The sequence below is a fragment of the Oryx dammah genome, unplaced genomic scaffold, assembly GCF_014754425.2.
Source record: "Oryx dammah isolate SB20612 unplaced genomic scaffold, SCBI_Odam_1.1 HiC_scaffold_13, whole genome shotgun sequence".
Lineage (NCBI taxonomy): Eukaryota > Metazoa > Chordata > Mammalia > Artiodactyla > Bovidae > Oryx > Oryx dammah.
Window position 1 is genome coordinate 18,097,343 of NW_024070197.1, and position 25,488 is coordinate 18,122,830.

The window sequence follows — 25,488 nt, forward strand, 5'->3', positions numbered from 1 at the left end:
GGGAGGGCCTGGTCCTCGCCTTAACGGGCTGCGTGGGATGCGCAAGCGCGGGCGCGAGTGGGCAGGGCGGGAGCGCGCCGTGGACCTCCCGGCTTGGAGTTCAGCTGAAGCGGCACCGGCTTCGAGGCTGCACGGGGATGAATGAGGCGCCCGCTGCCAGCTTGGGTTTGAGGTGTCTCTGCGGAACTGCTACTGGGGTTTAGAGAGACGTCTTGGCACTAGCAGCGCCTAATACATGTACTAGACGTACGACAGGTGCTCTTATATATATACACCCAAGCAGGACGTAGGTGCATCAAGTATCCCCAAACTCTTAGCAGAATCTGGACACACAGAGGTTGCTCGCGCTCTAACTCTTTCCCTTCCCCGCTTCCTCCTCTCTTTAGGTTTTTTCCCTTTTTCCCTCCTACACTTGTGAAGGTATAATTCTATAAAAGCCTACTAGGTTAAGGGGGTTGATATTGTCATTTAGATATTGTTTGTCCTTACCGTTTTTTAAAAAAATTCTAGTTTTAGTAATTACTGAGATAGGGTGTCTATTTCTATTAGTACCACCAGGTTTTGCTTCAAGTATTTTCAAGCCCTGTTAAGTACATACATTTATGACTGTTCCTGATGATGAGGTCTGAAAAGTAAACATTAGGAACGGTGTCCTCAGATGAGTAATAATTGAATTTGTCCTATGCTGAGTTCATTCAGGAAAGAAACTGGATAAGCCTGCTGGGGACCACACTGCAGCATCCTTCTCATATTAAAATGTTTATGTATTAGTTCATAGATAGAAGAGTTTTTCGTCTCTCAAAAAACTTCAGGAAACATCTGAAAATATCTAGGCTTATCTTAAATCTCACTTTTTTTAACAGCTAAATGTATATGGAGTAGAAGATAAATGAAAATTATGGTAGTGGATTTGTCTCTTTCTACTTTTAGTTCATTTTGTTTTTGCTTCATGTAACAGTATTTTAAAGCTGTTAGTACAGTATTGCACATTTATGATTGTGTGTCTTCCTAATGAATTAACCCTTCTATTATGAAACATTTCTATGTCTCTTGTCTTGACATCTGTTTTATTTAGGACAGTCACTCTGGGCTTGCCAGGTTGTGATGGTGGTAAAGAACCCACGTGCCAATGCAAGAGATGTTAAGAGACTCAGATTGGATCCCTGGGTCAGGAAGATCCCCTGGAGAAGGGGATTGCAACCCACTCCAGTATTCTTGCCTGGGAAATCCCATGGACAGGGGAATCTTGTGGGCTACAGCCCACAGGGTCATGAAGAGTCAGACACGACTGAGTGACTGGTATGCACGCAGGTACCCATTGCATTAAAAATGTATGATAAACTTCACTGAAGAGTATGGGGGGAAAAGAAGCTGATCTAAGTAACTCTGGAAATGAGTAGAAACTGTAAGTCTAGAGATAAATGTACATAAATGGTGTCTGGGTAAACAGTTCTGAAACCACTACATGTATACTGGTATTAAACAAACAAATAGATGGATGAAAGACAATGAAAGCCAGGTTTTTCAGTCTTGGAGTGGGAGGTTCCAGACCACCAAGCAGGGAAGGTAAGAGGGTTCTGGTCACCAGTTACAATGTGTGTGAAGAGTTTTCCACACACCACCAAGCAATTTTTGGACACCAGCTGGATGTCCTACAATTCAGCCCAATTCAGACACCGTTTACTCAGAGATAGCATCAGATTGCACAGGTTGAGGGCTTGGTCCTGTAAGATTGCTCACTCCCATCACTTTAGATGCGAATTGTAAGCCCAGATTGTTACCTGTGTTTCTGACCAGTTGGTTATGTTCTCACAACCCCTCAAACTAATTAATCCCTCAGGTTTGATTAATTTGCTGCAATGGCTCACAGAACTAAGGAAAACTGTTTACTTACTAGATTACCAATTTATTACGAAGGATATTAAGGGATATGAATGAACAGCCAAATGAGATATGGAGGGGAAAGTTATCATGGAGTTTGGGGCCTACAGGGCACAGTGACACATTGATGCATTCTGATTCCCTAACCTAGAAGCTCTCTAAACCCCCTCCTTTTGGGTTTTTATGGAGGCTTCATTACATAGCCCAATTTCTAGCCCTTCTCCATCCCCAGAGGTGGGACGGTGACAAAGGAGAGAAAAAGGGAGTCTGAAAGTTTCAACCTCTAGTCACACGGCTAACGGATCCCATCCTTGGGTGCTTTCCAAAAGTTACTTCTTGGGATTCTCTGGTGCTCCAGTGGTTAAGAATCCATGTGTCAATGCAGGGGACACGGGTCTGATCCCTTATCCAGGAGCATCCTACATGCCACTGGGCAACTAAGCCCATGAGCCACAACTACTGAGTCTGCATACAGCAACTACTGAAGCACTAAAGAGCCTATGCAGCAATGAATTCCCAGCACAACCAAAAGTAAATAATTTTTTAAAGGCTGATATCATCAGTGATATGTTGATAGCATGTACCTCTAATATGATGTTGTAAGAATGGCAGTTAGTGTGACCTTCTTCCCCCAGATTTAAACCCCTAGTCTAACTAGGAAAAGAACTTTAGACAATTACAACTCTGGGGACATTTTATAAAACTACCCAGTGCTTCTCAAAACTGTCAAGGACCTCAAAAACAAGGAAACTGGGACTTCCCTGATGGTCCAGTGGTAAACAATCCTCATGCCAATGCAGGGCACACGGGTTTCATCCCTGGTCCTGGAATATCCCACATGCCACAGAGCAACTAAGGTCGTGGGACAAAACTACTGAAGCCCACGTACTCTAGAGCCCTTGTCTGCAACAAGAGAAGCCATTATGGGAAGCCCATGCACCACAAGGAAGAGTAGCCCCCGCTGGCTGCAACTAAAGAAAGCCTAAGCACAGAAACGAAGACCCAAAGCAACCAAAACTAAATTTTAAAAAAATCAAGGAAATCCTGAGAAACTGTCACAGTCTTGAGCAGCATAAGGATACAGAGGACTAAATATAATGTATCCTGGAACAGAAGGACATTAGGTAAAAACTAAGGACATTTGACTTGAGTATTGTTGTTCAGTCACTCAGTCGTGTCCGACTCTTTGCGACCCCATGCAGCATGTCAGGCTTCCCTGTCCTTCACCATCTTCTGGAGCTTGCTCAAACTCATGTCTATTGAGTTGGTGATGGTATCCTCCGTCATCCCCTTCTTCTCCTACTTTCAGTCTTTCTCAGGATCAGGGCCTTTTCTAATAAGTCAGCTCTTCATATCTGGTGGCCAAAGTATTGGAGCTTCATCCTCAGCGTCAGTCCTTCCAATGAATATTCAGGGCTGATTTCCTTTAGGATTGACTGGTTTGATCTCCTTGCTGTCCAGGGATGGAGTGTGGGCTTCAGTTAATAAGAATGTGTTAATGCAAATGTACCATATTAGTGTAGGATGTTAAAAGGAAAAACTGAGTTCTCATTATTTGGGAACTCAACTATTTTTGCAACTTTTCTGTAGGTCTAAAACCATTCTAAAAGAAAAAGCTTATTTAAAATAAAGTATGAGGCTATAGACAGGGAAGCCTGCCGTGATACAATCCATAGGGTTGCAAAGAGTTGGACACAACTTAGCAACTGAACAACAGCAATTTAAAAAAATAATAAAAGTGGAAAACATGAAAGAAAATGACACGTGAAAGGCAGTGTCAGAAATTCTAATGCTTAACAGAAATTCTAGAAGGAGAAACCAATAATAAGGAAGAAAAGGGAATTTTAAGGAAAAAAAGAAAAAAGCAGATAAATTTTCTTGGGGGTGAAAAAGACACAAATTTTCAAGTAAAAATTATAAAAGGTAAAATTTTAAGTACTTTTTTTTCCCCAGGCCTATTTTTGAAAATGTTAGATGCATTAATTATTTCTCAGAACAATCTCTTTGTGTCAGTACTATTTTGATCCTGTGACAGACACAGAAGCCCAAAGAGGGAAAACAACCTGACCAAAGTCAGAGAGCAATTAGTAGAGGAGGCAGAATGCAAACCTGCTTTAATAAAACTTTTTATTTTGACATAATATGAAACAGAAAAGTTGCAAAAACAGCACAAAGAATTTCTCTATACCCTTCACATAGATTCTATAAATGCTAACATTTACCACATTTATTTTACAATCCTATTTTTGCTTGAACAATTGGAATTTTATTCAGAAAAGTCGGTTGCCCACATAAAGGCTCCTTTTCCCTAAATCCTTCAGTGTATACATCCTAAAAGCAGACATTCTCTTTCATAATTTCCATTATTATAATTATCAAAATTATGAAATTTACATGCATTCAACAAATTCACAATTGTTCAAATAAAGCCTTTATAGAAAAAATTTTTTCTGGTCCAGGATCATATATTACACTTGTCATGTCTCTTTGGTCTCCTTTAACTTGAAACAGTTCCTCAAGTTTGATCCTTCTTGACAGTGACATTTTTGAAGAGTAAAGGCCAGTTGTAGAACATTGCTTGAATTGCAGTTTTCTGTGATTTCCTTATGATTAAATTCTGGTATGCCCTTTGTTAGGAATATCACAGGAGTTGCTCTGTTATTCTCAATGAATTATAACAGGAGGTACAGGATATCATTTTGTACGACAATGGTTATGTTAACTTTGATTACTGGTTAAGGTGCTATCTGCCAGGTTTCTTTACTGTAAAATTACTACTTTCCCCTTTGTGATCAATATTTGTGGAGACAGACTTTAAAATGGTATCAAATTCTATTTTCTCATCAAATTTTCACTCACTAGTTTGGCATACATTGACGATTTTTTCTTAGATTTTATTTATTTCTTTTCTGGCTGTGCTGGGTCTTTGTTGCTGTGCAGGCTTTTCTCTAGCTGTGGCAAGCGAGGGGCTACTCTCTAGTTGCGGGGCATGGGCTTCTCATTGCAGTGGCTTCTCTTGTTGGGGAGCATGGGCTCTGTGGCGTGCAAGCTTCAGTAGTTGTGGCACACGGGCTCAGTGTTTGCGGCTTCCAGGCTCTAGAGCACAGGCTCAATCGGTTGTGGCACGTGGGCTTAGTCGCATGTGCAGTCTTCCTGGACCAGGGATCAAATCTGTGTCCCCTGCACTGGCAGGTGGATTCTTTCACCACTGAGCCACCAGGGAAGCCCCAACATTGATGATTCCTAGCAGAATCAATGATTACTGTGATGGCTGACTGATGGTGATTTTCTAATTTCACCATGCCTTCTATTAATACATTAGTAAGTTGGCATTCAGCTATTAAATGTATTATTGCACCGGGTTAGTCAATGATTTTACTCAGTCTGCTACTATCATGACCTATTTTGATGCTCAGATTGTCCAGATTTGGCCAGTGAGAACTCCTTGAAATACTGTAATTTTCTGACATATTTCATCCATTTTTTGAGCACTTCCCTACTTTCTACTTCCACAGAATGTTCCAACCACATCTTATGTTTTCTCTGCTCAGCCTTTTATGCTGTTTCTCCGAGTCCTTGTTCCTTGGATCTGGGTGCTGGATATTCTCATTGCTACAAAGTGTAATTGCTTCTATGTTCTTTCTGCTAGAGGGACATACATACACACATTGCTATATGTATTTCTAAATTTATTTTTTTAAAACATCACTTTAAAAAGTGATACTCCCAACTGCGATCCAATACCACAGAATTCATTCTAGCCTCCTCCTCTCCATGTTGTAACTCCCTTCTCCAGCAACAATAAATTTGGCTCCTATTTATTTACTCCCATTAATACTTTTTTGCCTGATTCTAGAATACATGAATTAGTTTCAGAATTACTAATCTATATAGCTGTATGAACCAATCCTACTAACTAGAGTTAATTATTTGTTTACGTGTTCTTTTTGTTCTGTCTGTAGCCTGAGGAAATATAGTCAAATTGTCTTCAAAAGTTGCTTGCCTGTCTTTTTTCCCCATTTAGTATGAAGGAAACATTTGTTTTTGCTTATGTTCCAACTTAAGGTCTCTCTTCTGTGATTCACTTTAAAAAACTGAACTATAGTTGATTTATAATATTGTGTTAGTTGTAGGTGTACAGCAAAGTGATTCAGTTATTTATATATATATATTTTTCAGATTACTTTTCATTAGAGGTTATTACAAGATATTGAATACAGTTCCATGTGCTATACAGCAAATCTTTATCTATTTTATATATAGTGGTATGCACCTGTTAGTCCCATACTCTTTATTACTCCCTACTTTTCCCTTTGGTTGTTACTGACTTTTAAAATTTGCAAAACATTCATATGGTCCCCAAAGTAAAAAAAAAAAAAAACACACACACAAAAAGAATGTGTCACTTCCCTATCCCCTCATGTACTAAAATTCCCTGTGTATTTGGTCTATTTATGGAATTCTGTTCTATTTCACTGTTCATGCATGAGTACCACAGTGTTTCAATTATAGGGACTTTTCAGCATTCTTCATTCTCCTTGGACTAGTATCCCCTTTGAAGCTTTTCTTTTTCAGTGTTAGTCAGGCTATTCTTACATAAAACCTGTATTGCTACCACTATGGGTACTTTATACACTTCAGATTAAAAGATTAACTGAATTGTTCCCCTTCAGTAATTCTCCTTCCCAGTATATTTCTCTTTGTGACCCTTATCAATATCTGAAGTTTTATAAGTTAGGTACTCACTGGTTATCTGCTTTCCAGATTTTCTTGGAGACTGGGGATCTTGTAATAAACAAATGAAAAAAGATGCTCAACTCCTTATTTACCAAGAAAATACTAAAGCACATACCAGAAATGAGGCTGTAAGGTTGAAGGGGTTGTAAACTGGCACTACAGTGATAGTTTCTCTCTCTCTTTTTTTTTTTTTTTTGATGTGAACCATTTTTAAAGTCTTTACTGAATTTGTTACAATACTGCTCTGTTTTATGTTTTGGTTTTTTGGCTGCAAGCATGTAAGATCCTGGCTACCTGACTAGGGATCGAACTCACACTTCCTGCATTGGAAGGTGAATTCTTAACCCCTGGACTGTCAGGTAAGTTCCCCAATGTTCTCTTCTATGGTAATATCTAGTGAGGATGAAAGTGAACATAACCTGTGGCTTACCAATCTCAGAGAAAACCTTGCTTATGAATAGCAAGAAATATATATCTAATAAGATTTTTCCGTGAGAAATTATATGTAACCTAAATATTGACCAATAAAAAGCTTAAATACATATTATGTATTTAGAACAGGGCTAGGGGTTTTCAATTCTACTGAAAAGCACGTTAAATCCAAAATAAAGCAAGCAGCTGTTTGGACAGCATGCTGTGAGTTGCTTTCCTCACCAGATAACCATACACCTGCCATAATGCTGACATTTCCATCCCTGAAGCCTCTCTTTTTTGGTAAGGGAAACATCTGCCAAAGTGGAATTATATCTACAATAGGTATTGGGAATGGGAGTTCTATACTGAAGTATGAGATACATTGCATTAGATAAAATAAAACACTTCATAGTCTTTTGATAGGCACTTAATGTGATTTTTTCCCCCCTCAAGAAATACAAAATACAGCACTCTCATGCTTTGACCACCTGATGCAAAGAGCTGACTCACTGGAAAAGACCTGGATGCTGGGAAAGATTAAAGGCAGGAGAAGAGGATGACAGAGGATGAGATGGCTGGATGGCATCACCGACTCAAGGGACATGAGTTTGAGCAAGCTCCCGGAGATGGCAAGGGACAGGGAGATCTGGCATGCTGCAGTCCATGGGGTTGCAAAGAGTTGGATACAACTGAGCGACTGAACAACATGCTTATTAGAGCACAAAATCATTTTCTGTAAGAATCATTAAGTAGCAGTGTCTTGTGGAACATACTTCAACAAATTCTGAGTTAATGTACTGTGCCCCAAACACTTCTATTAACAAGAAAATGTTATCAAAAACACACTGACCTGTTAGAAAAACCTAATTTTATTATAGCACCTAAAATACTTGTGTTACATTTTTGTGTAAACACTGTGCACTGTCTACAAATTAAAAGCATTTTAAAATCATGAGTGGGAGAGATTTGCTATTCTAAATGAATGATTATTCAGTGACATCTAGCCAGTCTGCCCACTTTGAGCAAAATGTACTTGGAGGTACAAGTCAATATAAGAGTGGCATTAGTTTGACTGAAAAAAAAATAAATTTCTTTATTATGGCACTTCTCATTTTCTCCTGTTGAAGGTATTAATTTTTAAGTATTGAATGCCTATTTTTCATAGTAATTTTTCATTCCTTTTATAAAATTAATGAGGCTAACACAAACAACAAAAAGAAGAGAAGCAATCTAAAAGATAATGGGCTAGATCATATCATTTCCCCCAACACTGTCACATTGCTCAAGTTAGAAAACCTAAAATCTGGATGCCTAACTAAATCACAAAAGGTCAGGCCCCAGGTATTCCTGGTAAACCATTTTATGGTTTATAATTGTTTTATTAGACTACTGAGTTCAATTTACTTACCTCTTTTTGGAATGTATGCATGTATCTCAAATGATACTGGTCTAGATTTTGCTTTTTAGGAGTTATCTTCATCTAATTTTATTATTGGGATATTTGCCTTGTAGAATGATTCTGAAAAATTTTGTTAGAGATTATCTATTCTTTAAAACTTTCTTGCCTGCAAAACTATTGACCCTAGTTTTTAAAAAAAATAAGAGCATAACTATATTTATTTTCCCTTGCCTACAGATCTCTTACATTATAAAACTTGTTACAAAATCTATAAATTATAAATTGTTTAAAATATAAAATAAATGAAATATAAAGTAGATTGTTCAGGTTTTCTATAGAATCTTGAGTCAACTTTGATCATTTAGGTGTTCAGGTTTTCTATAGAATCTTGAGTCAACTTTGATCATTTAGGTTTCTCTAAATAGTTCATTCTCCTTATTTTTATACATAATGAAATATATGTATATTATAGTACATTCATGAACTTAAAAACTTTTAAATCTCTTTGATATACATAACTATTCACAATTCCCATACATAAAGCTGTAACTGAATCATTTTTTTTTCCTCAATAATAACTGTTGATTCTATATTAATGGTCTTTTCAAGGAGAATATTCTTGGATAAAATCTACTAGTTTCTTATTCTACTTATACTTTTAAAAAATTGTATTTTTACCTTTATTGTATGAATTACTTCCTGCTATTTACCTTAATTTAAAAAAAAAATGTTTTCTGGGAATTCCCCAGCAGTCCAGTTTTAGGACTTCTCGCTTTCACTGCACAGGGCCTGGGTTCAGTCCTGGTGGGGTAACAAAGATTGCACAACCCATGCAGTGTGGCCAAAAAAAAAAATTTTTTCTGGCTTCAGCTAAATGCTTTTTTTTCAGTACATTTATCGACTTCCTGCTGTGTGACAGGCACAGTAGGTATGGCAACAGAGTGCTGAACTAATTCTAAAGGCAGGTTTTCTAAATGCATCAAGTTTACTATTTTTCTACCAAGTAGCGTTTTAGTGACTTCCCACAAATTTTTACCTGGAGGTATCAAATTATCACTTATCATGAATAGTTTAAAATTTCAGATTTCTACTTAAACACTTTATTATGGAAATTTTTAAATATATGCAAAGGTAGTAAAAATAGGACAATGAACCCTATGTTCCCATTATTCAAGCTTCAACAATTAGCAACATTTTGCTGATCTTATTTCATCTATCCTTTCCACTTTTCACTTTTCCTCAATATTAAAAGCAAATCATACACATGACATAATTTTATCTTTGAATACTTCAGTATGGGTCTCTAATGCATAAGGATTTGTACACACACCCAAACGAATGCCATCATCATGCCTAACAAATTAATTCTTGTTGTTGTTACTAAGTCATATCTGACTCTTTTGCAACCCGATGGACTGTAGCCTGCTAGGCTCCTCTGTACATGGGATTTTCCACAAGAGTATTGGAATGGGTTGCCATTTCCTTCTCCAGGGGATCTTCCTGACCCAAGGATTGAACCCATGTCTCCTACATTGCAGGAGGATTCTTTACTACTGAGCTACCTGGGAAGCCCAACAAATGAATAAAAATAATTTAATATAATTTAATATCCATCTTAGGTTTACCTTTTCACAATAATTTTTTTTTAAAAAATTTGCTTGTCAGAATCAGGATTGTATTGAATATATTTTCTTATTTTCTGTATTCTCGATGTTCTGGCATTTAGAGACTTGATCTTGGAGCAACTATCCCTTCTAGAGATAGCAAATTCCTTGACAAATGGCTCCCCTGTGAGCATGCTTTGATATACAAACCAACGAATCCAAAGTTGAAACCCCTTTACCAAACATCTTTAGCAAACTCTCAGACACCAAGCCAATATTCTTCCTGTTCTGAATCACCCCAGAGCCAAGTACTGGACAATTAAGGACCACCGCTGTAGCTCTGAGTCCACAAAATTATTCAATCTATCTAGTCCTAAACTTGCTCAATGACCTACCTGGCATCACATCACCCATTCCTTCCTGGGAAAACTCAAGTAAAGTTTCTGAGTCATGTGCTGCCCTTTCCTGCCTTCTGCCTCCTAACAGGACTAGCTATATGCATTTCTTCCTATATGCATGTGGTGCTTCCTGTTAGTAGAAATCTCTGCCAATAAGCTTCTTCCATCATGATAATCATTTCCATGTCTTCCTATCTTACCATACCAGATTAAAGCAAATCCTGGGTACATTTTAACACAAGCATCTCAATACATTGCATACACTATATTCAATTAATGTATCTCTTGTCTCTTTTAATTTGTAAAATTGTTTTTATTGTCTTATCATATATTGGTTAAGAAAGTAGGCCTTTTATTTTGTTAAATTTCCCACATTTTGGATTTGGCTGTTAGCTTTGTGTCATTAATTTGTTCATTTATTTCCCAAGTTTCCTGAAAACTGGTAGGTTTAGAGACCAAATTACACTTCTGAATCAATATTTTGGACAAGAATATGCCACAGGTAGTATTGCATCCATTGCATTGCATCAAGAAGCAATTAGTTCTGCTGATTTAGAGATGTTACTATTGATTACTGGGCTGTCATTCTGCCCCATCCATTAAAATCTTCCTATAATCTTTCACCTAATGGTTTTCATACCCACTGATATCATCAAGATCCACTAATTCATAAGTAAAAAGTGTGATTGCTTGGATTCTATCATTCCTTTGACCATTATTAGCTAGAATTCTCTAATAATAAAGAACTTTCCTTCACCAACTTCTGGTTGTCTTATCTAGTCCATAAAGGAAATATATAGTTCATAAAGGAAAGGCAAGAGAAGTGCTCCATTTTCCTTGTTTATTAATAAATGCCCTAATGTGCTCTGTAACTGATCAATACTTTTGATCAGGAAAAAAAAGAAGCTAGCAAAGGCTATAGCAATCACAACAAAAGGACACAGGATCCAAGCTGAGGGAATCCCCACTGGCTGAAGATAAGATTAATTTGAGCATTTTTTTAAAAGGCTACAATGCATTTTTAAAAAGTGATACAGGACTTAGAAGTGATTTTTAATTTCTAAATAGTTTCTTTTTAACTTATCTTTTAATACTTTATTTAATTGAAGTATAGTTGATTTATAATATTGTGTTAGTTTTAGGTGTACAGCACAGTGATTCAGTTTTATATATATGTACATATATATATACACATATACACACACATATGTGTATATATATACAGTGTATTATATTCACATATATAGTGAATATATATATATTCTTTTAAAATATTATTTTCCATTATAAGTTATTATAAGATATTGAATGCAGTTCCCACTGCTATACAGTAAATCCTTGTTGTTCACCTATTTTATATATGGTAGTGTGTATCTGTTAATCCTATACTTCTGATTTATCCCTCCATTTCCCTTTTGATAAACCATGCTTGTTTTCTGTTTGTGAGTCTGTTTCTGTTTTGTAAGTAAGTTTATTTGTATTATTTTGTTTCCACATATAAATGATACAATATTTGTTTTTCTTTGACTTACTTCACTTAGTAGGATAATCTCTAGGTCCATCCCTCCTTCCTATACTGAGGCAGAGAACATACGATTGTAGAATATCTTCTCTTTTTTGCTTGTTTGGGTTTTTTCCGCCATGCCACAGAGCATGTCGTTCCCTGACTACAGATGGAACCCGTTTCCCCTGCAGTGAAAGTGCAGAATCTTAACCACTGGACCACCAGGTGAGTCCCTAGAATATCTTCTTTTTTATGAACAAATTGAAAAAGAACTTACTTTCAAGAATTTTAGCACGAATAAGTTGGAACTTCCTTGGTGGTCGAGTGGCTAAGACTCTACACTCCCAATGCAAGTGGCCAGGGTTTGATCCCTGGTCAGGGAACTAGATCCCACATGCTACAACAAGAGCTCACATGCTGCAACTAAGAACTGAGGTAGCCAAAAAAATAAATAAAAATAAAAAATATTTTAAAAATGAATAAGTTATCTGGCATTTAATAACTGATGAGTGTTGATAGAAGGCATTTCTATATTCATTGTGCTCATAGTCTTTCATATGGATTTTCAAGACAGTAACATAATAAAACAAAATTCAGTAGCTTAAAATAACAACCATTGTATCTCATGATTGTGTGGGTCAGGAATTTGGGTAGGGGCTCAGATGGTCAATTTTTTTGTTCTACATGGCATCAACTGAGGTCACCTGTAGGAACTCAGCTGATGGCTGGTCTGGAGCATCCAAAACTGTTTACTCAAATATCTGGTGTTTTCATGGGCATATCTGGAAGACGGCACAGTAGAGTGCCTCTCCTTCTCTAGGTAGTCTCAGGGCCTTTTCATGTGGTGTCTTCAGCAGAATAGCCAGACTTTTTAACATAACAGTTTAAGGTCTCAACTTGAGAGAGTATTCCAAGAGATAAGGTAAAATCTACCAGTAAAATCTGGGTCCAGAAACTAGCACAGCAGTACTTCTACTATTCTACTGCTCAAAGCAGTCAGCTGACCCAGATTCACAGGGAAAGCATGTGGATTTTACTTCTTGATAGATGGAGTGTCAAATAATTTGCAGCAATTTTTACTCTGCCACAGTATTATAATTTTATAAATGAAGAAATTATAGTATGGAGCAGTTAAGCATCTTGTTCAGTATAACACAAGTAGGAAAGTGATGAGCTAGAGATGATGATAAATGTCTTCCCCACATTTGTTATATTAATAAGATGAGTTTGTAGAATGAATGGGAAGATTCTCAGATCTGAGTGATGATGGAATACATTAAATTAACACATTCTGTTAATGATATAAACCCCCTTATGCCAAGTCAGGTGCATGAATGAAGCAAAAGGGACTAATTACTACATTCACAGACTGTTCTACAACTCAGGACTGACAAAGCATTCTCATATTTTTACATTATGAATTTTCAGATGATGGGTAAGGTGTGAATGTTGTCTAAAGGCCTTCTTACATTCCTTACATTCATAGGGCTTCTCACCAGAATGAATTCTCAGATGTTGAATAAGAGATGAATTAAGTCTAAAGGCTTTCCTACATTCCTTACATTCAAAAGGTTTTTCACCAGTATGAATGCTCTGGTGTAGGGTAAGTTTTTGGCGCAATCTAAAGGCCTTCCCACATTCCTTACATTTATAGGGTTTCTCACCAATATGAATACTCTTATGTTGTGTAAGTTGTGAGAGTAGTCTAAAGGCCTTCCCACATTCCTTACAGTCATAGGGTTTAACACCAATATGAATACTCTGGTGTGAAATAAGTTGTGAGTAACGACTAAAGGCCTTCCAGCACTCCTTACATTCATAAGGTTTCTCACCAGTATGAATTCTGTGATGAAGAATAAGATGATAACCACGACTAAAAGTCTTTCCACATTCCTTACATTCATAGGGCTTCTCACCAGTATGAATTCTCTGATGGAGTGTCAGTTGTTGTCGTACTCTAAAGGCCTTCCCACATTCTTTACATTCGTAGGGTTTCTCCCCAGTATGAAGTTTGTGATGTACTCTAAGGCCAGACCCACACAAAAAGGCCTTCCCACATTCTTTACATTCATAGAGTTTGTCAGCAATATTAAGCTTCTGATGTCGAGTAAGATGTGCATACTGCCTAAAGGCTTTCCCACATTCTGTACATACATAGGGTTTCTCACCAGTATGAATCCTCTGATGGAGAGTAAGTTGTCCACGAACTCTGAAGGCCTTTCCACATTCTTTACATACATAGGGTTTCTCACCAATATGAATTTTCTGATGTACTCTAAGTTCTGGGCCACACATGAAAGATTCCCCACATTCCTTACATTCATAGAGTTTTTCACTAGAATGAAGTCTCTGATGTCGAGTAAGATGTGCTGTCTGTCTAAATGCCATCCCACATTCCTTACATTCATAAGGTTTCTCACCAGTATGAATTCGATGATGAAATGTAAGTTGTTGGCGTACTCTAAAGGCCTTCCCACATTCCTTACATTCATAGGGTTTCTCGACATAATGAATTCTCTGATGTGAGGAAAGAGATGAGCGTTTTTGGTAAGGGGACATTTTTTGAGATGTGATTTTCACTTGGTTGAAATATTCCTCTTGTCCTTCAAATCTTTTGGACTCCCAATCATTTTTTAAAATGAAGCTCTTAAGGCCATGGTTTTTAATTCTTTCCATTATTTTCCACTGGGATAAGTTTATTTCATAAATGTCATTTTCTGAAGATAACTTCTTGATCTCATAGTTGGTCTCTAAATCTGAAAGAAAACAAGAGAGCGAACACATGGCTTTTCTTTTTCTAAAAGAAGTAAATCTGGACTTCCCTGGTAGTCCAGTGGTTAAGAATCTACCTGCCAATGCAGGGGACATGAGTACAGTCACTGGTCTGGGAACTAAGATCCCGCAAGTCACAGGGCCACTAAGCTGATGCGCCACAACTACTCAGCCTGTGCTCTAGTGCCTGCAAGCTGCAACTACTGAGCCTGTGTGTTGCAGCTACTAAAGCCCATGCGCCTAGAGCCTGTGCTCTGCAATAAGAGAAGCCACCACAATTGTAGCCCACTCAATGCAATGAAGAACAGCCCCCTACTCACTGCAACTAGAGAAAGCCCGCACACAGCAACGAAGACCTAGCGCAGCAAAAAATAATTAAAAAAATATATATATGAACTGCAGCAGGTAATATTTTTAAAAAGAAGTAAAATTTCTCTTGTAGAAATAAAAGACAACTGAAGTACTACCCAATGGAATTCTAAAAATAACTACACAATTTGGAAAAAAAACAAAAAACAAAAGGCAACACCAGGAAAATCAAAGTTCATATAGGAAAGTAAGATTGATGATTAAGTAAACATTTTAAATCTGTGGTTCTCATATTGAGACCATGAATCAGAATCACAAGGGAGCTTTTTATAAATACTATGATTTAGATACCACCTAAACCACATGGATCAGATTCTACAGTCCTAGACAGTAATGTATTTAATATTCCCCTCAGGATCATTCTGATGGAGAAAGATTGAAAATTCATACTTAAATTTTTTCAACAATTTCTCTTTATTCTTAGAATAAAATCAAACTTGTTGTTAAAAGACCTCTGCTTACCTATACATCACCTCCAACCACTGTTCTCTTTACTGCTACCAGGAAAAGCCACAACCCACTTCAGTATTCTTGCCTGGAGAATCCCATGGACAGAGGAGCCTGACAAGCTACAGTCCATGGGGTTGCAAAGAGCTGGACATGACTTAAGCAACTGAGCACACATGCACACACAGAGAGGCAACTTTTCAGATCTTAGAACGTATTTCCACTTACTTTCATTGTACTTTTCAGTCTGCTCTGTTTCCCAAAATCTTCTGTTTGGGCTATCTGCATGGCTGACCCCTTCTCACTCTGAGGTCTTAGATTAAGTAACTCTAAGGCTGACTCTACTGACAGCATCTAAAGCTATGTCCTTATTACACAGTTGACCCTTGAAAAACATGGGTTTGAACTGCACAGGTCCACTTATACATGAACTTTTTTCAATAAATATACAAACATATATGTGTAGAATATTGTGTACAAGACTTGTATTGAAGTGGATAGGCTATCCTTACATAGGCATAAGGTGAGTGATATTTAATACAAAATTAATGTGTTAGCTTTCTTACTGTTTTATAACTTTGCTTTCAAAGAATCACATTACTGTACACAGTGCTTCTCTCTCTCATAATTAGAGAAACCACATATCAGCCTACCATAACAGGTAAGAGGTTTTGTAAAAAATGTTTTCAATACATTTTATGAATATGACTCTAATACTATATGCCATAAGTTTTATGCTGATTCATTTATTACTGTATAGGCTAGGCCACTATTAAGCATTCATATCAATTATACTAGACTACCATAAAGCAATCATATTCTTCATTATCGATGCATGAGTTATTATATCTGTAAATATTAATTTTTTCACATTATCTTTTCATTTTAGATGTCCAGTGTTTGTAATACATTAATACCTACTGTGTTTTATATAAGACATGATGTAGGTTCTGACAATTTATTTTATAAACAAACAACATAAACCTACGGTATCAATAAATATAGTACAGCACTATAAAGTATTTTCCTTTATTATTTTCTTAATAATACTTTCTTTTCTCATGCTAATCTTATAAGAATATAGTATATAATATATATAACATATAAAATATGTGTTAATCAACTGTTATTGGTAAGGCTTTTGATCAACAATAGGCTATTAGTAGTTCAGTGTGGGGGTAGTCAAAAGTTATATGTAGATTTTTGCCTATGCTGGGGGTCAATATCCTAAACCTTGGGTTGTTCATACATATATATCAACATAGATCTTTTGGCTCTTACTCACCTGGATATTGTCTTCTTCCTTTCCTCACTACTTTCCAGGGCTCTTTTCCTTGCTCTAATAAGGAAATCACATCTGGTTTAGAAATGAAGCATCCTGGACAGAAGGAAAGAAATATAGGTGACATGGAATAATAATAAATTCAAAATTACTTTGATTCAGTCTTGGTTAAATTTTTAATAAACTATAGGTCAAACTGTAATTGATAAACCCTTTAGAACAAAGAAAAATAAGATGATTAAAAAATATCATGTTAAAATTACATAAGAAATGGAGATTATAAAGGAAAGAAAAAAGTCTTATTTTAATTTATATTCACACAAGTACTCCTTTTCTTGAAAGCAATAGTGGTTGAGATACTGTCTTGGTTCAATCTTGCCTCTGCCATATCCCCGTAGTGTGACCCTGGACAAGTTATTTCTATGCTTTATTTTCCTCACCTATAAAATAGGGATAATTATAGTACCTATCTTACATGAATGTTCGCATTGCCTAGAATCGATTTTATTAGTTATTATTTATCATTGTTATTTTAATGAGAAAAAAGAAGTTTCCTGAGGCATTTACTATTTTTTTTCCTTGGAATATCCATACAACGTTAAACGCAAAGTTCTTCAATTTTTAACTTTCAATCATACAAGTAGGTAGAAGCGAATATGTTTATTAACAAAAGGAAAAAATTCTTGAACTATAAATACATCCAGTTGATACAAGTTACTGTTTAAAAAATTATATCTTCTTTTGATAGCCAGAGAAAAGCTAAGATACTAGTTCTAGCTATTTGGGGCTTCCCACGTGGCTTAGTGGTAAAGAATTCACCTGTCAAACAGGAGATGTGCAGGAGGCATGGGTTCAATCTCTGGGGCAGGAAGATTCCCTGCAGAAGGAAATGGCAACCCACTCCAGTATTCTCGCCTGGGAAATCTCATGGGTAGAGGAGCCTGGTGGGCTGTAGTCCATGGGGTCACAAAAGAGTCGGACAGAGACTTAGTGACTAAACAACAACAGAAGGTCACAGAAGGATGGGGAAGATGAATATGCTTAATGAGCGTGCTCATTTCCAAAGAAAAAGCTCAAACCATTCCCTTGAGAAAAGGGAGCAGATATTTAGTTTCTTAAAAACTATTTCTAAAATTTCCAGAGAAGAAAGCTGATAGTACAGAGAACAGAGACTAAATTTCTAAAGGCAGATAACCTTACCCAGTGAGACCAAGTTGCTGTAGTTCTCCAACATTACATCTCTATACAAATCCCTCTGTTCCAAATTCAGGAATTCCCACTCCTCCAGAGAGAAGTCAATGGATACATCACTGAACATCACTGATTCCTGAAATGATAAACCATATAATACAACTGAAAGTAAAGAAAATTTGTTTTAAGGTGGAAAGAGGGAAAAAAATGAAAAAGATACTGCTGGAAACCAATCAAGCAAACAGGTTTGGGCTAGAAACCTGTAACACTGAGTTAGGAAATGAGAGTTCCTGCAGCAGAATGCCTATGGGTCCTTGACCAACTGTGTTTCTACAGATAAAGCCTTTTATATACTCTGGCATATCTTAACTACCCAAACACATATGGGAAAGGAAAAAAAGTTTTCTAATTAAATGAAATACTGTATATAAGCCTTCTGCCTGTTCTATGTCTCCCTCACGAATTCTCAAGAAATGTGTTCTTATACCCTTTCCTCTTAAAGAACAGATTGCTGCTTAAAAAAAAAAAAAAATGATGGTTTTATCCTTTTTTTAAAAAAAATTATGTATTTATTTTTGGCTACACTGGGTCTTCAATACTGCACATGGGCTTTTTCTAGTTGTGGTGCAAGGGCTTCTCTTTGTGGTGGCTTCTCTTATTGCAGAGAACGGGCTTTACAGCACATGGGCTCAGTAGTTGTGGTACACTGGCTTTGCTGCTATACGGCATGTGGGTTCTTCCAAGACCAGGGATCAAACCAGTGTCCCCTGTGTCGCAAGGCAGATTCTTAACCAATGGACCACCAGGGAAGCCCCAAGAACAGATTTTTTTTTTAAGTTTTCCTGGTAATTCCAGTTAGAAAAGGATCTGAATACAATTAAAGAATTTCCTCCAAGGTCATCATTGAATCAGATCATGTGCATTTACCCAGTTATGACAAATTCTTTAATGAACTTAAAATTGGTTGTATGCAATGGGTATGTGAGACCTAATTGTTATATACTCCAATATTTTTGTCTATGCAGAATTTTTAAGGTCCTCCTCAATTCTGAGGGGGAATTGAGGCCTTCATGTGCCTGCATGATCTTCTTTTCTGTCATTTTCTATCCCTCATTGTATGCATTCCGTGTTCCTGAGTTAGAGGATAATGTAGATTCTGGATACCAATAATCCAGAAATACAAAGATGTCATTCTAGACTAGCTCATCCTGTTCTAAAACAAATGATGTACAGCTCTTAGGGATTTCCAGAGAAGATACTTGATGTCTCTGCATAATAGACCCAACCATAACCCTACCTAGTCCTAAAAGCCACACAAAACAAGAGGAGATCTCAGCATATACTGAGGCTGAGGTTATATTTTGCATGCTCAGTTGCTCATTTGTGTCTGACTCTTTGCGATCCTTTGGACTGTAGCCCACCAGACTCCTCTGTCCATGGGATTTTCCCAAGCAAGAATACTGGAGTGGGTTGCCATTTCCTTCTTCAGGGGATCTTCCTGACCCAGGGATTGAATTGCAGGCAGATTCTTTACCGCTGAGCCATCAGGGAAGCCCTAGGCTAAGGTCAACCAACAGCAAATCTTACCTAATTACAAAACTCAAGTTTGGAAAAATTTAGTTTTCCTATGAGCAATCAAATCAGCCCATGCTCTCTCAACTACTCAAAAGAGGTGGCCAAACATCTCCCTAAAGGGACTTCATTTCTGCTTCAGTGCAGTTTTTAGCAGAAGACTGAGCACATATAAGAGAGATGCTGAGGGACTTCCTTGGTGGTCCAGTAGCTTAGATTCCACGCTACCAGTGCAGGGGGCCTGGGTTTGATCCCTGGTCAGAGAATTAGATCCCACATGCTGCAACTAAAGGTCTCATGTGCTACAACTAAGACCCAGCACAGCCAAAGAAATAAATACTTTTAAAAAAGAGAGACGGTGAATGATTTGTTCTATGAATACATGAACAATAACTGGAAAAAAGAGGACTCACAAGAAGGGCATTGTACTATTTATTTGGCCTCATCTCTCATTGGATTTGGAGTAAATGGGTCCTTAGATGGGGCTCTGGTAAGTAAGAAGTTTCAGGATAAGTAAAAGATCATAGGACCTTAATTTCCACAAGGTGAAAGAAACCACAACTTACATGGGCCATGGTTTAGAAATTCAAGAACTGGTCAGTCCTCTTTGGGGTTTACTTGCCTGGAGAAGCAGAGTTCACAGAGGCCAGAGCTAAGGGGAGGGGAGAAAAAGGAGGCCATGAGATAAGATAGGCCTCAGAATTCTCAAAATGACTCAATTTAATACATTCTTTTTCTTCTCTGGACCTCCCCATCACATGCGCACGCACACACACACACACAGAGGGAGATTTGAAGGAGTATGGACAAATCTAATCCCAACTTGTACATTTCAAGGGACCACATCATCTAAACCAGAATTTCTTCCAAAGTTTCACAAATCTGCTTAAATAGATACAAAGAGAGCAATTCATAGGATCATCTCTAGCAGCCATTCAGTTCAGTTCAGTCGCTCAGTCATGTTCAACCCTTTGTAACCCCACGGACTGCAGCACACCAGGTTTCCCTGTCCATCACCAACTCCCAGAGCCTACTAAAACTCACGTCAATCATGTCGGTGATGCCATCCAACCATCTCATCCTCTGTCATCCCCTTCTCCTGCCGCCTTCAATCTTTCCCAGCATCAGGGTCTTTTCCAACTGACAAACGACTGCACTGGCAGCTCTGCCTGCCTGGTATCAGAACAATAACTTCCAGAATCCACTGGGCTCATCACTATTTTCAATCAGAATCATCTACATTGCTTCCTGTATGACTTCATTTGTCATTCTCCTTCTTACAACGTAGGGTATAAAAGGTGTGGATTCATTTTCTCAGCATATCTATTTAGCAAGAATTTTCACAAGAAAATGAAATAAAGGCATCCAAATTGGAAAGGAAGAATATAACTACCTCTATTTGCTGACAAAATATTATATAGAGAAAATCCTAAAGACTCTACCAAAAACTGCTAGAATAAAAGAATTCAGTAAAGCTGCAGGCTACAAAATTAACATATAAAAGTCAGTTGTGAGACTTCCTTGGTGGTCCAGTGGTTAAGAATCCACCTGCCAATGCAGGGGTGGTTCAACCCCTGGTCTGGGAAGGTTGCACTTGCCATGGGGCAACTAAGCCTGTGTGCCACAACTACCAAAGCCCACATGCCCATGTTCCACAACAAGAGAAATCACTGCAATAAGAAGCCCATGCACTACAACTAGAGAATAGCCCCCACTCACCACAACTAAAGAAAGCCTGAACACAGCAATGAAGACCCAGCACAGTCAAAAATAAATAAAATTTAAAAAATCTGTTGTGTATATCTACTAATAATGAACTATAAGAAAGAGAAACTAAGAGATAATCACATTTATAATTTTATGAAAAGATAAAATAACTAGGAATATATTCAACCACAGAGGTTAGAGACCTATACACTAAAAACTCTAAGACACTGAAAAAAGAAACTGAAGATGACACAAGTAGAAAGATATTCTATGTTCACGGATTATAAGAACATTGTTAAAATGTCCATACTACCCAAAATAATCTATAGATTAAATGCAACCTCTTATCAAAATTCCACTGGACTATTCTGTGGAACAAGAACAAACAATCCTAAAATCTACATGAAACAACAAAAGCCCCCAAACAGCCAAAGCAATCTTGAGAAAAAACAAAGCTGGAGGTATCATGCTTCCTGATTTTAAACTATATTACAAAGCAATAGTAATCAAAACAATATGATATTCCCCCACCCCCCCGCCCAAAACTAGACATATAGGCTGATGGAACAGAATGCAGAGCTCAGAAACACACAAAGAAACATATGCAAGGAAGTTCTTCAAAGAATAATTTATAATAAAAAGAATACCAAACAATAGTCAATAAGCTAAATACATTATGTTCTACTATATGATGGCATACTATAAAATTATTAATAATGATGATACTGGTTCATATTAATTAATGAAGAAAGTTATCCATGATAAACTGCCAAGTACATTAAGCAGACTAAACAGAGCATATACAATGTTGGGAGGTGACTGACTCTCACAGGTTTTATTGGCTGGATCCGGGATGCGAATCTAATCTCTTGACAGTTATCAACCAGGAAGGAGGCTTTGGACAGTTACTTAATTTTCAGTGCCTCTGCTTCCTTACAGACAAACTGGAGAATAGTAACAGTATCTATCTTAAAATAATAACAGTATCTATCTTATAGGGTTGTTGTTAACTGTTTATAATAAAGAACTTAAAATGGCTTATTATAAACACTGAATAAAATGAAAAACATGACATGTCCATTCTATTTATTAAATAATATCATCTTTAATACTTTTCATTACAATTTAAAATTTTTGATAAATTATCTTTAATAATTTAATAATAGAATACCATTTTTTTCCTTACTAGTAAATTTTTTTGAGATTTTTCACAACTGCTTTTTCTTAAAGTATCAGTAAAGTTTAGAACTAGGTTTAAGAATGTTATTTTTCTTAAGTAACAGCATTAGAAAACATGGATGTCTCCACAATCCTAAAAGGTGTAAATTCTCACAAGGGGAAGTATCTGCCACATGGATATACGCACACAGGCCCTGAAAGTGTTAGCCACTCAGTTGTGTCCGACTCTTTGTGACCCCGTGGACTGTAGCCCTGCCAGGCTCCTCTGTCCATGTGATTGTCCAGGCAAGAAAACTGGAGTGGGTTGCCTTTCACTTCTCCAGGGGATCTTCCCCGCCCAGGGAATGAACCTGGGTCTCCTGCATTGTAGGCAGACTCTTTACAGTCTAAGTAACTAGGGGAGCACCCACAGACACCAGGGACGGGATATCAAGTTAAGGGGCAGGTCATACTGAGGAGAAGGAAGCAAATGTTCCCAGGTCCTAAAAAATAAAAACGCGTTTCACAGAACAAAAGGAAACACCCACTGGCCTCGACCTTGACTTCTAGGTGGGCAACAGCAATTCGTTTCTCCTTCTCAACACAGCCCTTTTCTTAGTTTGACAAGACGGGGGAAGAAGGGAATCTTAAGATAGGCCTTTTTTCAGAGCCCAGGTCACCCAGGATGAATAGGGCAAGCCACGACCACACGTGTCCCCACCACCCACCACCCACCACCCACCATGCCCGGAGTAAGTAAGTGTAACCCTTCCCAGGATTAGAGAAAAGCCAGGGTCACGGCTGTGCTGGGCTGGAATCAAACTTCAGAGAGGGAATTCCGCAGTTCCGAAACCTACAGTTGGAAGGTTTGGAGCTGTCTGCGAAAGCGTAGGTGGGTGGGTGAGCGAGTGAGTGTCCGTCCGGGCGCGCCCGCCCGAGGACACAGTGTGGCGGGGTATGTGGGTGTGCGTGGGAGTGTGTCCGTGTGTCCGCGCGCGCCCGCCCGAGGATGTAGTGCGGTGGAGATACTCCCTGGGGAGTATCTGAACCTGGGGGCACGTTCAGTTCTAACATTCTTATCCCAAGACTGGTTCGAGCCTTTTCGCTGGGAGTCCTTTCTCTGGATCTCAGATATCTGACTGGGGGGCCATTACTCTAAGGCTGATAGAAAATTTCGGCTGACTCTGGGGTCGGAGTCACACAGTCCACCTCAATCTCCGGTCACACAAGAGGCTCTGAACCCGATTAAGTCACACAAACGCAAACCCACTAGTTCCGGCCTCACAACTGCACACAGTCCCGATGACACACCCCGGTTCAGTCACGCCCCCAGACAGCAGCACACCGTTATAACACTGCGGTTCTCACGCACACTCGTGGCTTGAGGTGAGGGTTTCAGACACTTCGAGGTGCTGCAGCGCTTACCTTCCCTATCCTCATTCCCGGGCCGCAACGGCTTTCCTACCGACGGCCGGAACAAACGTTCTGAGCCAGAACTGGTCACCTGGGACGCCGAACCCCTCTCACGGTGATGCTAGTGGAAGAGAGGGCGACACAGCTCAAGTCAGTACACAGCACCAGGGCCTAACGGGCCGCGCGCAGGGGTTATTGGGAGCTTCGGCAGCACGCTCTGAGTGCGCAGGCGCGGTGGAGCCCCAGAGGGCGGAGCCTCAGTGAGTGAGCTGATTTGAGTGAAAGGTGTCGTGTCCAAGGAGCCGGAGAGCCGGTTGGTACCCAGCGAGGGTGGGGTTCTCAGCTCTTTGTCCTCAGGAAGTCGCGGCAGGGCTTGGAGCTGGGCGGGGACGAACGACTGGCACTATAAAGGGGAATGATGCGCGTGCATAAATAGAACTCTTTGTGGGGCAAACCAAGAAGTTCTGTGACTGAGGACCGTGCTTGTGTATCGATCTTTGGAGTAGTTCTGGATGCGATTTTTTCATTGTGACTTGTGTTTGAGATGGAGCGACTGCGGGGACTGGAATACGGCTTAAAGAAGATTTTAGGACTGGAATTGTGTCAGGTGGTGTGGGACTAAGAATGTGGGGACCTGTGAGATAGTGGGACTTACTGTGAGAGTGCCTGAGGTTGCATTTCTGTGAACGTGTCTGTAACGTGACTCGGTTTTGATAGATTTGTTTCTCTTGGGCCTTCTTTACAGACCGTGGATGTGAGTCATTCAATGTGGGTCTGAGAAACGACATGCCTGATTATGTGGTCAGTGTGTGTTCTTGCAGGATTGTGAGGAGGTGGCTGTCTGCATGATTGGATGTGACCAACAGCCTCATTCTTCTCAACTCTGAAATAAATATCGCATCTTCAAGGAGCATCAGCTTCACTGAAGGATTTTTCTGGGAAATTATTTTATATTTAATCAGATTTATTAGGGAGAAAAATGCAAATAAGCATTACCTATTTTACAGTATATCCCACTTACACAGAGTGTTTAAAAGGTAACTTGAAATATTTTCCTGTGCCATCAATAAATTCTGTAATTAATTATAACCCAGCAAATATATAAAAATCCATAAGCAAGAAAAAAAGGAGTGAAAAAGGAAAGCTCCATTTTATAGGAGGATGCCAGCTAATAAGTTTGTTTTACAAGACTGTGAACTCTGCTTCAAACACATTTACAATATTTGGTTTTGATGAGGATTTTGTATAGTATGGTGTCTTCCTTTAAGTTCAAGTTCATTTTATTGCTTTCTCTCATGTCACCTATCACCTGCAGTTAGGGAAGATAGTGACATTGTTAAAATGAACACATCTTCATGACATGAAGGCTAGCCATTGGTGGGGTAATATTTTAACACAGTTTATCAGGCAATATTGAGTTTTCTTTGAAATCAGTCTCTGATATTTTTCCCAAGGCTTGATGTTTGCCTTGCCTGATGGTGACCAGCTAGCAGAGCCTCTCTTCTTTAAAGAGCCTTGACACTCACCATGTCACTTGCATTGGTGGAAAAAAGGTACCCAGGGAATAGGTTTTCCAAAGCAGGGCAATAAGTGGGTGGATGAGTAATTACAAAAGACGTGCTAGCAGTTTGTATGCATTC

The 25,488-nt window shown here is 38.4% G+C and overlaps 2 protein-coding genes across 3 annotated transcripts in view; both read right to left on the reverse strand.

The window, feature by feature from the left end:
* LOC120872609 (zinc finger protein 383-like) overlaps positions 1–20,207 on the reverse strand; it is a 261,148-nt gene extending 240,941 nt beyond the window's left edge. Inside the window, 1 exon segment of the mRNA XM_040253116.1 lies at positions 20,137–20,207. Coding sequence (XP_040109050.1) covers positions 20,137–20,145 — 9 coding nt within the window. The 5' untranslated portion in view covers positions 20,146–20,207.
* On the reverse strand, positions 12,517–24,052 carry ZFP82 (ZFP82 zinc finger protein). Of its 2 annotated transcripts, XM_040252978.1 has the most exons (5): positions 23,861–24,052; positions 20,137–20,222; positions 18,008–18,134; positions 16,811–16,903; positions 12,517–14,693 (listed from the first exon to the last, which is right to left on the reverse strand). In XM_040252978.1, exons 2-5 carry the CDS (start codon positions 20,143–20,145, stop codon positions 13,339–13,341), a joined length of 1,584 nt encoding a protein of 527 aa, XP_040108912.1. In that variant the 5' UTR covers positions 20,146–20,222; positions 23,861–24,052; the 3' UTR covers positions 12,517–13,338. The 2 variants fall into 2 exon arrangements, with proteins under 2 accessions (XP_040108912.1, XP_040108911.1); XM_040252977.1 differs by lacking the exon at positions 20,137–20,222 and having other exon boundaries at positions 23,861–24,018.
* Positions 24,053–25,488: the final 1,436 nt, after the last annotated feature.